This window comes from Toxotes jaculatrix, chromosome 8 (genome assembly GCF_017976425.1).
Source record: "Toxotes jaculatrix isolate fToxJac2 chromosome 8, fToxJac2.pri, whole genome shotgun sequence".
Taxonomy (NCBI): Eukaryota; Metazoa; Chordata; class Actinopteri; family Toxotidae; genus Toxotes; species Toxotes jaculatrix.
Window position 1 is genome coordinate 13,485,631 of NC_054401.1, and position 11,113 is coordinate 13,496,743.

The window sequence follows — 11,113 nt, forward strand, 5'->3', positions numbered from 1 at the left end:
GTAGCAGTTCATATTTCATACATAGCACCTTTAGGACTTCTTGTTAGTGTTGGGTAAAAGGTTAATCATACACATTCATTCTTTACATTGGAAAATCTTCTAATGACATATAGTGAAATGAATACTCTGAGGATACTTTCCTACTGTATTCATTCCCTGTAACTCTATAGACACGAAGCATATAACTACTCCCCTCCAGCCCCCCTATGTCAGAACAAGGTATAGAATAACACAGAAAAAAGTATGTGGGGGTACTATAAGTGTTCTGAAACAAGAGACAGATTTCCGCAAGCAAATCCAGGTGGTCTGCTGTCCCATGTCCCCTGTTACTCATGAAAAGTCATTTTTCTGTCTGCCACTGCGGCATGCACACAGCGGACATAAACTGTGCCGGAGCCTGTCACACCAGAGCCAGATTGATTCAGTATGTGACTCTGAATATGATCTGAAGACAGCCTGTGGAGCTGATGAAGGTGCTGAGGGCTCCTGCGGTGGTGACAGAGTTGGTGACAGTAAAGCATTTCAGCTCTCATACAGCTGCCCTTACTCCTTGTGTGCTGTCATGTGTATGTCTGCATTAAATGTGGGAACGATCTCAAAGAAAGCACTTTGTAAATATGCAGTCAATCAATCAATCAATTGGTCCATAATTAGCTCACGTAAATCGCTTTCCCACCAGGCCAGCCATCAATATTACTGTTTCACTGAACACTACTCCCTATACAACCAGATTAACGCTCTGTAAGAATAACAGGACCGACGTCAATGTCCTTGCCCCGGCTGTAACCCGAGAGCTGCGGGGTGGTGCTGAGGGAACGCCAGAGGCCCTCCGTGTGAAAAGGGTCCAGTCAGGCTTGGCCTGAGCCACACAGACCACTACTCACTCCATCCACAGCCCCTCACAGCAGGATCCAGCCATCTGGACTCATTTCTGCTCTGACAGGGTGGCTCTCAAGGCCCATCTGTATGAGGGCTACGCACACAGTGGGCCCCTGGAATGTGCCTGTCTGGGAAGGAACTGAGCAGATTTAAGGGATGAGAGCACACCGCAATATATCTTTTCACCCTGCACTCTGGAGCATGTCATTTCATCAACATCTGTATTTCATTTTTAGTGCCCTGGTCAATCTTGGGTTCAGTCAGTTTGGTTTTAGGAACAAAAAGAGGCTTCAAATCATTTCATTATTGCCTGTTGTTGAGTCATTAAGACAACAAACACATGAAAGACATGTCAAATATTTCTCTAATTCCTTTCAACTCCATCTCCTAAAATCAAGGTTGTCATAAAAATGTTTCCATTGTTCTTTAATAGTTTTCAGAACGCAATTTAGAGTTTCTTGTGGAGTTGTTTGTGTTTGTAGAAATGGTTAGTTTTGGTTGTTGTAGTGATTAAGACCTATAACATATAACTTCAGTGTCCGAGGTTCAATTTCAGTTGCATGTCTTACCTCTCTCTCTTTCTCTGTTTACTGTTCATACCTTCATTGTCAGTTCATCCAATAAAGGTGATTTTGGTTAAAACACCAAAAAAAAATTAATCCTAAAAATAGTTTTGAATGTAGAAATTACTGGTTGGTGTTTCTGATCTTTGTCATGTTGTGCCCCCCGAGCCAAAATAATTCCTGGGTTTGGTTAAGAGAATCCAAACTGATCCATACTGTAGCAAGGCAATAAATCCAGACAGGACCTCACTGCATGCATTACTGCCATTCCTGTGCCTACACCGACAGCTCAACCCTATTAGCTGTTGGGTTACTATGGCAACTAGTACTAAAACCCCAAAAGAGCCGATGGGAAGGGGTTAGAGGGCAACAGCAGGTCACACAGCAGATAACCAGCACATGTCTTGCTTTGGTTTCTGGGTCTACTCATCCAGATAAAGATGTAATATAAGGTAGATGTTCCTGTTTGAAAACTGGAAAATAAAAATGCTACAACTTTCTAAAGACACTCTTTGCACACAGTTTCTAAGTTCTAACAGCAGCTTTATTAATGGTTATATAACAGGTTATTAATCATTTACTAGCAGATATATTTATCTATAACTACATACAAAGCTTGAGTCTATAATTTAATACCAATTAACAAAGACAACTTGTAAAGTTTTTATAAAGGCTGCCTTATTTCCAAACCTGTAGTTCTGGCACTGGCTGAAAATGTGTAGAAATTTTAATCCTAGAATGCAACAAAAAAAAAATAGACAGTTATCAAGTTTTTAATAAACCTGGGCAAACTAATCAGTGTTCAGGAGACAAGAAGCGAAAGCATCTGTAATGACTTATAAGGTGGTGTGGAAGGAGATGCACATTTGAAGTGAGAGCTGCTGCGAGCAAAGAAAGAAAGCAGTGTTTAGATGAGAGATCGTCTTCAACACAGAGTTAATAATTGATCACACATGAAAACAGCAACTCGGCTTTATCAATCGAGAACCTGCAATTCCTGTGGATCATACAACAGTCTGCCTCCATGCGTGAAGTTCCCACTGCACGCGGGAGTTGAATGGAACATATGTGGCAGGTCCAAATGACCAAACATTGATTTGCAACCTGCGTAGGACCTGTGTCCCATCTCCACTGAGACTGTGATCAATACGTTTTTTTTCTGGTAACGATGTACACCACATTCATCTTCTTTGCAGGCGCCTGGCAGCCTTTTTTTTCACTGAAACCACTTTTAATCACATCCCCGGGGGCCTCCCCAGTGTTTTCTCATTGAAAATGAAACTGAAGTACTAATTCTCAGGACTGTGACAGATCACTATGTCTTGCTTTTACTGTAGGCATCCCTGTATCTGTGCTATGTTCTTATAATGTTGCTGTGGTGCTCCATAAGTAAATTTCATGAACAAATGTGCCCGGTGTTACATAACCCTGCCTTGGGGATGAAATGGTATCAGACACAACAGTGCATCAGAGGTAGTTCCAATGTGAATCCACCTTCTGGTAAAACCTTTTGTTCTGCTGCCTTGTGCTACCAGCCTCCCAGCATAAATCCATTCTCATTAGTTAACTGGGTCGCAGGAGCACTGAGCTTTTGGCCCGCTGAACCTGGTAGTCCAATACAAGTGAGCAGCGTCTCCCAGTGGTGGGTTACAAAACAGTGTGGAATAACTGATGGGAAAAAAAAGGCAAACTTGGTCAAGTGGGAAGGCCTGTTAGTGGTGCTCATTTGGCCAATCAGCAGCTTTGGGGTTTCTCATTGGCTAAAAGGGAGCTGTCAATCAAATCCTCCAGAGGGTATTTTTCTGTGATCTCCTCAGTGTGGTTTAGGAGGTCCAGGAGAACAGATCCACTCCGTGAGAACACATGTTCCTGCAGGAGCATTTAGATCTTTGACTTAACATAGCCAGACCATAGTACGGAAATATCATTAGGACTGCAAGTATAAAAACAGACTAAAGTGAAAGTATTAGCAGCAAACTGTATTTGTACTGAGTATTAAAAGTAAAACTTCCCAGTAACATTATGGAAAATTGCACTATTTTGCAAAACACTATTTTCATAATATATTTATAGTTTTGGAATGTTGCCATAGTTGAGATGATTTAACTACAATATGGGGTTAGATAGATCTATAGCAATGAACGATATTTTATGATAATCATATGTTTCACATGTAAAACACTCAACTGGAAGGTTAATAGTGACTCAATATAGTTAATATATAGTTAATAGTGACAAAATAAATGTAGTTGACTAAAAAGTAAGAGAATAATATTTGCCACTGAAATATGGTGGAATAAAAGAATAAAATAGCATAACATGGAAATATTCAAGGAAAGTTAAAGTACGGTTTTAAGTACCTTAAAACTGTACTTTTAATATAATAATATAATACAAATAGTGAAGTCCATGCATTTAATATTTTTTTTTACAATTACAACGGCAATTTATCAATGATATTTCAAAATGCAGATTTCTGATAAGGTTTAGCTTTGGTTTGTTGGTTTAGTTTTTGGACATACGTGAATCTGCTTACACTCTGTTTAGCTTTTATTTATTTATTTATTTATATTCTCTAGTATTAAGCTTCCAAATGCACATGCAGCTCCGTATTTGCTTCCAATGACAACGATCCAAAAGATCAAAGAATCAAAAATCTGGAACAGTTTTTTTTTAATTCCAGCGAGATCCGCCAAGTGCACACTGTCCCCTGTCATAACCAGCTGACGCCCATGGGTGGCAGGGCTGTTCCGGACCACTGGACGGGGACGGACGAGCGGACTGCTCTCTGATTGGTCGGCGGCGTGCGCGTCCCCGTCGTCTCCTCCCGGTTTTCCTGGCATGACCTTTTCCCTTGGCAACCACTTCCTCCGAGCATCCACGGCCATCTTTAATTTTAAGTCATTCATGAAAAGTTGTTTCGCTCATGTAAACACGCCGAACGACACGTTTGCGCACAAAGCAGCATCGACGGCGCTGTGTGCATGTAGTTTTCAGCGACAAGCTCCAAAACAGAGCAGAGCAGCGCAGCGCAGCAGGCTGTCCGCCGAGATTAAGTAAACACCGAGAGCGTACGTGCATATTGTTCATTACAGCGTCTTGTGCATCAGTCGGACACGTTATTACTCATGTTTACAAGCCGCTGTCTGCACAATATCCTCTTAACTAAACTGTCTGAGTGCATAGTACGTGTGTGTGGACACTAACGTGTTGCGTTTTAGACTGAAGGAACAGTATGTTGTGCTCCCGAAACAAACAGCAGGTGGAGCGCTATAATAAGCGTACGGATCATTGTCTGAAGGGCACAGCAGAGTACTCACCACTGCCATGTTGTTCTGCAAATGTCCCAGCAGCAGGGAGATCAAAGGGTTTTATTTCTGACCTAAGTGTGGAGTTTCTAACCAAAAAAAAAAAAAAAATTCTGTTCTCATATGTTTTCGTTTTGCTTGTAAACGGCCTGAGACTGACATAGGGTGGCTGTCATTCATTTGCTGCTTCTTTTTAACATGGCAGAATGAGAAAGAAGCAGACTGCCAAACAGAGGAAGACTGAGGAGACCACAGTTGTCCAGGAGTTTGTGGTGGAAAAAATAATTCGCCGCAGAATCAATAATGGAAGAGTGGAGTACTTTCTGAAGTGGAAAGGCTTCACTGAGTGAGTGAGATGTTGCAGAATCGTACATTTGGTTGCTTATTTTGTTTAAGTGTGACATTAAAATGTATGTTATGATATAACTTACAGTGCAGAAAACACATGGGAACCTGAGGACAATCTGGACTGTCCTGAGCTCATTGAAGAGTTCCTGAGAACCACCCATCTGTCAGAGGAGAATGAGGAAGAGCAAACTGAACAAGAGTTTATTCCCAAAGAAGAAATGGCAGAGCAAGAGACGGAAATTGTGAGTATGTGAGAAGTGCAGTACCGGAATGTCTGGAAGGTTAGTTGTTTCCACGTTATTTACAGAACTTCTGCACCTAAATAAGTAAAAAGGAAAAAAACACATCATTAGTATCATATTCATATAGTGCATCGTGGTAGGTTAATAGTTACACTCAGAAAATTCAGGAAACTTTTTCTCTTCAAGCAAAAAGAAGCTGCTCTAGAGTCAAAGCATCTGGCCATGTTCGTAAATTTTGTCACTTCTTCAAACTAAATGGCATGCGAAGGTGGTTGGTTTTGCAATGCACCTGAAAGTGAAACCAATTATATTTCCTTATTTCACTATGGGCATATACAGTTAAAAAAAAAGCCACATCTAGACTGTCCTCTGATGCAGATGTTCCCTGAGCAGTTTCTTCTAACCACTGTACCTTTATCCTAGTCCTGTATGCAGTCTCAGCGGCAGGCTCACGCTTTGCAGAGCAACGTCCTCAAGCCAAATGATGAGCAGTCAACCGACGCCCCCGCTAACCTCAGCACTTACCTCGAGCCTGAATGCATCATCGGCTCCACAGACAGACAGGGAGAGCTCATGTTCCTCGTCAAATGGTAACTCCACTGCTTCCCTCTTTTCTGTCCTTCAGTGAATGCCAGTGGTTTGGTAAATGTGTGCATGGCAGTAAAAGTCACATAACGTGACTTTAAACGTGACTTTTACATAACGTGAATATATAATTTACTGAGGAGGCTAAGTTAAGACAACATTGGCATTTACAACCTGACAAGACATTTCCTGGATTAGTAACAGATTAGGAAGAGCATCTCTGACCACAGTAAATGTGCTCAAGGCTATTATCTTACTAAAACACATTCTTACAGGTCCATGTAATAACACTGTTTAGTTAGAAAAAAAAAAAAAACAGAACTGAATGGAGGATTGTAACTTTCAAATTTACCAGTCATGCAGAGTACTACACACCCTGTGAAAACAAGTCAGATGACGTGTTCTGTGGTTTTGGTGGAGCTTTGTTAAGTAAGTCTGAAAAAAATTACATCACTTGCGTAATAGTGGCTTGGCCTTGGAAACCAAAACCTTTAAACAGAGAGTCTGCATCACAAAGATGGAGTTTCTGCCAAAAACACTCAGGGTCATGTGGGAAAAAGAAATTGAACTTGGCTCAACTTTTGCCACAACGTAATTGTGACGCTATCTGCCAATCAAATACGTGCATCTTATAAATGTCTTTGTAACATGCATAGCAGTATTTCTACTGTTCAATTGGGAATCATTGCAAAGAAACTTAATATGACTGCACTGTGATAACTTTACAGCTATGTAAAAACCTCCCCTCATTATATTATAAACCACTGTGCAGTGTTTTGGTGTCTGATAAGCCTTCTGATCTGTTACTCACCCAGCACTAGAAACAACGTGTCCTCACCAACACAACACTTTGCCTTTTTTAAAAATTTATCACAGGGCTGTTTTTGTTCTGAACTCCCACAACTAAAAATGTGAGCTTTAGAGCTTGAGCCACACAAGCAGCTAAAAGTCAATGGAAATTTTCCTCTGCTCCTTCTGTTTTGAATATTCTTTCTTCAACATCCATCACGAGTCCCCAGACTTTATGGAAATAGAATACTGAATAGCTGTATTACCCCTTTACGTCAGAATAACTGTGATTAGATATTTCAGAACAGCAGTGCTGAGAGACTCGCTGTGCTTAAAAATATTTCTGTGAGTCAGTCCCCTCAGCCATTCCTTCACAATAACCTATTCAACCTGACAGGAGTGTGTGTTGCTGCAAAAACATTTTACATACATCAGAAGTGGGAGGCAGCCATTTTAATGTTTTCCTTCTGATGTGTGTTTCCCCACAGGAAGAACTCCGATGACGTGGCCCTACTGCCTGCCCGCGAAGCGAGCGCCAGGTGTCCCCAGGTGGTCATCGACTTCTACGAGCAGAAGCTAACCTGGCACTGTGGAGACGAGGAGCAGTGAAGTGTGTGTGTGTGTGTGTGTGTGTGTGTGTGTGTGTGTGTGTGTGTGTGTGTGTGTGTGTGTGTGTGTGTGTGTGTGTGTGTGTGTACCGAGGAGAACTGGTAAACAGCTGCGCTCTCACTTGAAGCTTAGTTTAACCTCCATCAAGTGTCCTCCTTCAGCTGACATTAGAGGCACACTGTGTGAAATTGCATCCCACTGCAGGTAGAGTTTCAGACTCTGGCAGGTGCAGGAACCTCAGCGGGGATGGATTTTAAGGGCTCTCAGTCCCGTGGTGCTCAATAAGGTCACTGTGCCTTTGTGGAGGCTGCGATGGAGACTAAAACTAACCTTTGTGTAGAGCAGCCGATCTGAGGTCAAACTTGTAGCAGCTTTGGTCCTGTGTCATCATGTAGCTGACACAATCACTGTGGACATGTGTTTTGTTTTTAAGATTTATTGTTATATAGTAATTTAGTATTAATTATCCTGTTTAGCCACAAGGGTCTTCCACTGGGAGGAGCCCTTGCTTGTTTTGTGTGTGGTTTATATCTTGTATAGCGACACTATGTCGGCAGAGTGAACTAACTTCTGTCCAGTCTGTACCTCCAGGCCATCTAGCTTTTGGTTAGAGCTGAAGATTGTAGAGATGTTGTTTGAACGTTTGTAGTTGTGTGAGGTGCTTATAGCCACAGCTTTCACTGTGTCTCACTGTGTCTCTGTATGGCCCTTGTGGTTGGTGTAAAATATTTAAAAAATGTGTAGCCCACCTGAAATTTCCCCAATCAGCTGCTATGTAAACCAAATGTTCTCATCTCATCTGTATTGAATTGTAATACATTTTTAAAAGAATAATTTGGTGCTTTTAAACAAAGTGGAGTCCTGGCAGAAAAACTCAAAAGATAATAGCATATTAAGTAAATCTATAAGATTTACACACATTGAAATATAACTTTTGTGCACCTAATGATGACTAACAAGATTGTTAAATGTAGCACTTTAGATATGAGACTGTCCAATTATGGAGGGCATTGTCTTCCAGAAATTATACAGGCCCATGTATATGATACCTGTATCCTGATGGCACTGTCCTGACTCGACATATCTCCCGTGACTGTTATGGGACACTGAGCTGAACCTTCAACCTCCTAAAACACACCTGCTACTGAACTACTGTAACTGTTGACCATTGATCTGTGAAGTCTCTGTGAATAAAAGAAGCCTTTTGTGACACTTTTCTCTTGATTTTCTTTTTTCATAATCATAATAATAATAATTGTAAATCATCAATCAATAAATGAGGTGGGAACATCAGTGAAAGACATGATCAGTTCCGACTTGGTAATTGCTGATTTAAAAATGGGGAGGAGCTTATCTCAGTCTTGTGACTTTATTTTGAAACACTTTGCTCCTGGACAATAAAACTGGAAATAAAAAGGCTCTGGCAAAATGCTAAGTACAGCATTATCTGGCTGACTCTCCACTACAGAGATTCAAACTTTAAGGAAATCTGAATTATGAGAGAAGAAACTGACAACTCTGTGAAACAGGTAGGTCTGAAGTTATGCTGTTTTTTTTTTTTTTTTTTTTTTTTTTTAAGTTTGACATTTCATAAAAAAAAAAAGCTGACCTTTTAAAATCTCATGTATTAGGTTCAGAAGATTTAAATCTGGTACAGTCTTGAACAATGAGCTGCTACTTTTTTTTTTTTGTCCTGAGCAACAAAGGATAGTTGGTGGGATTTTCCTGTCCTGATTCTAGTCGTGCTGGTCATAGCACTTCCTCTATCTGCCAATAAAAACTTCCCCTTTTTCATAACAGTGCATTCAGTTCAGTGTTTCAGTGTCTCTCCTGTCTTCTCCATGCAGCAGGTCATCAGTGTCTGGGTGCGGGACCCGCGGATACAAAAGAATGACTTTTGGCATGCCTACATAGACTATGAAATTTGTTTGCATGTAAGTAAAATGATAAGTTGTTTTAATTTCTACAATCAAATATTGGAGCTTACTGTAATCTGTATGTCATACTCATGTCCTGTTTTAGACCGACAGTGTGTGCTTCACCAAAAAGATCTCCAGTGTGAGAAGGAGATATAGTGAGTTTGTGTGGCTCAGGCAAAAACTACAAGCAAACTCACTGCTAATGTAAGTTCTGTATACTCTGTATTAAGAAATACTTTGAGTGAAAACAACAGAACACATCTACTTTCAGTGCTCATGTTAAAAGCAAAACATTTTTAGGGTGCATCTCTGTCTTTCTCAGGGTTCAACTACCAGGGCTTCCCCCAAAGAATCCCTTCTTCAGCCTGAACAATGCCCAGCAGATCACCGAGCGGATGAAAGGGCTCCAGAAGTTTTTGGAACAGTAAGAGTGATCTCACAGATCAATACACCTATGAACTTTGACATACTACAACAGAGGCAAAACAAAACTGGTGAATCAGAGTTTCCATAAACTCCAGGCTTCCTGAGCTCTAGTTTCACATCAACAAGAAATATAATATACAATTTTCTACATACAGTAACTTTAATTTGCTTACGGTCCCAATTCTCCAGGATCCTCCAGAGCCCTCTGCTGCTGTCCGACAGTTGCTTGCACCTTTTCTTGCAATCGGACCTCACTGTGTCCAAAATAGAGGCCTGTGCTGCTGGAAGGACCCACTACTCTGTGGCCCAGGCGGTCCAAGCCTGCGGCCTGAGAAGATTCCACTCCGAAGAAGATCTGCAAAAGGACCTCAGAATGTGCTGTGACTCTGACTCAGACAGGTACTGTAATGTCATGCTTTTGAGTCTTTCTCCACTCTAGAAATTTAGCAGTTTCCTAAAAAAAAAACATCAGTAGTGCTGAATGTCTTTTACCTCTAAGGACAGAGTTCTTTTAAGTCAACACTCAGTGATGTATTTTCAAGGACAGATCATATGAGAATTTGTTCCCTGAATTATAACACTGATTTTTTTTTCCTTTCCATACCTTATGTTCTCTTTGTCGTTCCAGCTCAGAGTGTAGAGATCCAGATCCTCAGATTAAAGATTTGGCAATAAACAAAACAGAGAGTACAGCTTCACTTGATCTCATGGGAACCAGCCAGGAGGAAACCCTCAGCTGCTCATCTGGTTCGACATGAAAACATTGTCTTCATGCTCAGCATCCCATTCAACCTTTCGGACCTGTGAAGAGGAAAATTGCCTGTTACCTACTCACACTGCACTTTTGGCTGCGTATTTGCTCCTAATTATTATGTTCTCATTCAGGCATTTCAGTTTGGAACATGTACAGTAAATACAGTAACAGTAACATAGTACCAAACATGAATGTGTCTATACAGTGATGTTTAACAGTATGTTCTGTCTGCAAAGCTATACAGTGGTAGCAACAATTTGCCTGAAGATGGCAGTGTTGTTACATCCATCTGTTTGTGTCTGCTGTGACTGTCTATATTTACTTTATAAACAAACTCAACAGAAGCATCACGAATTGTGGTCATTTATAATGTGAAATAGGCCAGACGCGCAGGTAACAATGTGATATCTTAAGCAGTGACAGCATGATGTCTCTCTGTGGCTTAGCTTCCCTTCTTAATAAAGTGTAAGGTGTGGGAAGCTTGTCATCCGGTGGCCACTGCAGTGCTTAGCAGTATGACATGTGTAATAGGGTCTCTGCAGAGTTTTCAGACAGCCCCCATGTCAGGTGTGTGGCTGGTAGGAAGTCCTGTGGGATCCCCGATGGACCCGCTCCTGTCTGAGGGGGCTATCAGACAGACAGGCTACATTGCTCCCTGTTGAACAAAATGCCAGCTGCACTGACAAGCCAC

General features: G+C 41.2%; 2 protein-coding genes and 1 long non-coding RNA gene across 4 annotated transcripts; 2 read left to right on the forward strand and 1 right to left on the reverse strand.

The window, feature by feature from the left end:
* Window positions 1-3,849: 3,849 nt before the first annotated feature.
* On the reverse strand, window positions 3,850-5,827 carry LOC121186522. Its single transcript, XR_005894486.1, has 4 exons — window positions 5,753-5,827; window positions 5,365-5,416; window positions 5,182-5,259; window positions 3,850-4,330 (listed from the first exon to the last, which is right to left on the reverse strand). It is a non-coding gene; the product is annotated as an uncharacterized LOC121186522 (long non-coding RNA).
* Window positions 4,291-8,527, forward strand: cbx3b (chromobox homolog 3b). 2 transcript variants are annotated; one of them, XM_041045274.1, is made up of 6 exons: window positions 4,291-4,513; window positions 4,956-5,096; window positions 5,184-5,340; window positions 5,764-5,930; window positions 7,203-7,324; window positions 7,391-8,527. In XM_041045274.1, exons 2-5 carry the CDS (start codon window positions 4,957-4,959, stop codon window positions 7,321-7,323), a joined length of 585 nt encoding a protein of 194 aa, XP_040901208.1. In that variant the 5' UTR covers window positions 4,291-4,513; window position 4,956; the 3' UTR covers window position 7,324; window positions 7,391-8,527. The 2 variants fall into 2 exon arrangements, with proteins under 2 accessions (XP_040901208.1, XP_040901207.1); XM_041045273.1 differs by having other exon boundaries at window positions 4,292-4,513; window positions 7,203-8,527.
* Window positions 8,528-8,721: 194 nt separating this feature from the next.
* snx10b (sorting nexin 10b) lies at window positions 8,722-10,822 on the forward strand. The gene is given in 7 exon segments (XM_041044721.1): window positions 8,722-8,852; window positions 9,171-9,257; window positions 9,346-9,446; window positions 9,565-9,666; window positions 9,858-10,067; window positions 10,297-10,399; window positions 10,401-10,822. Coding segments are annotated over 7 exon segments (711 nt in total). The 5' UTR covers window positions 8,722-8,819; the 3' UTR covers window positions 10,476-10,822.
* The last annotated feature ends 291 nt before the right edge of the window (window positions 10,823-11,113 follow it).

Coding starts and splice junctions, on each gene's coding strand:
- cbx3b (XM_041045274.1), top strand. CDS start 4,957: ATGAGAAAGAAGCAGACTGCCAAACAGAGGAAGACTGAGGAGACCACA. Junction 5,097..5,183: donor AAGTGGAAAGGCTTCACTGA/GTGAGTGAGATG, acceptor TATAACTTACAG/TGCAGAAAACACATGGGAAC. Junction 5,341..5,763: donor CAGAGCAAGAGACGGAAATT/GTGAGTATGTGA, acceptor CCTTTATCCTAG/TCCTGTATGCAGTCTCAGCG.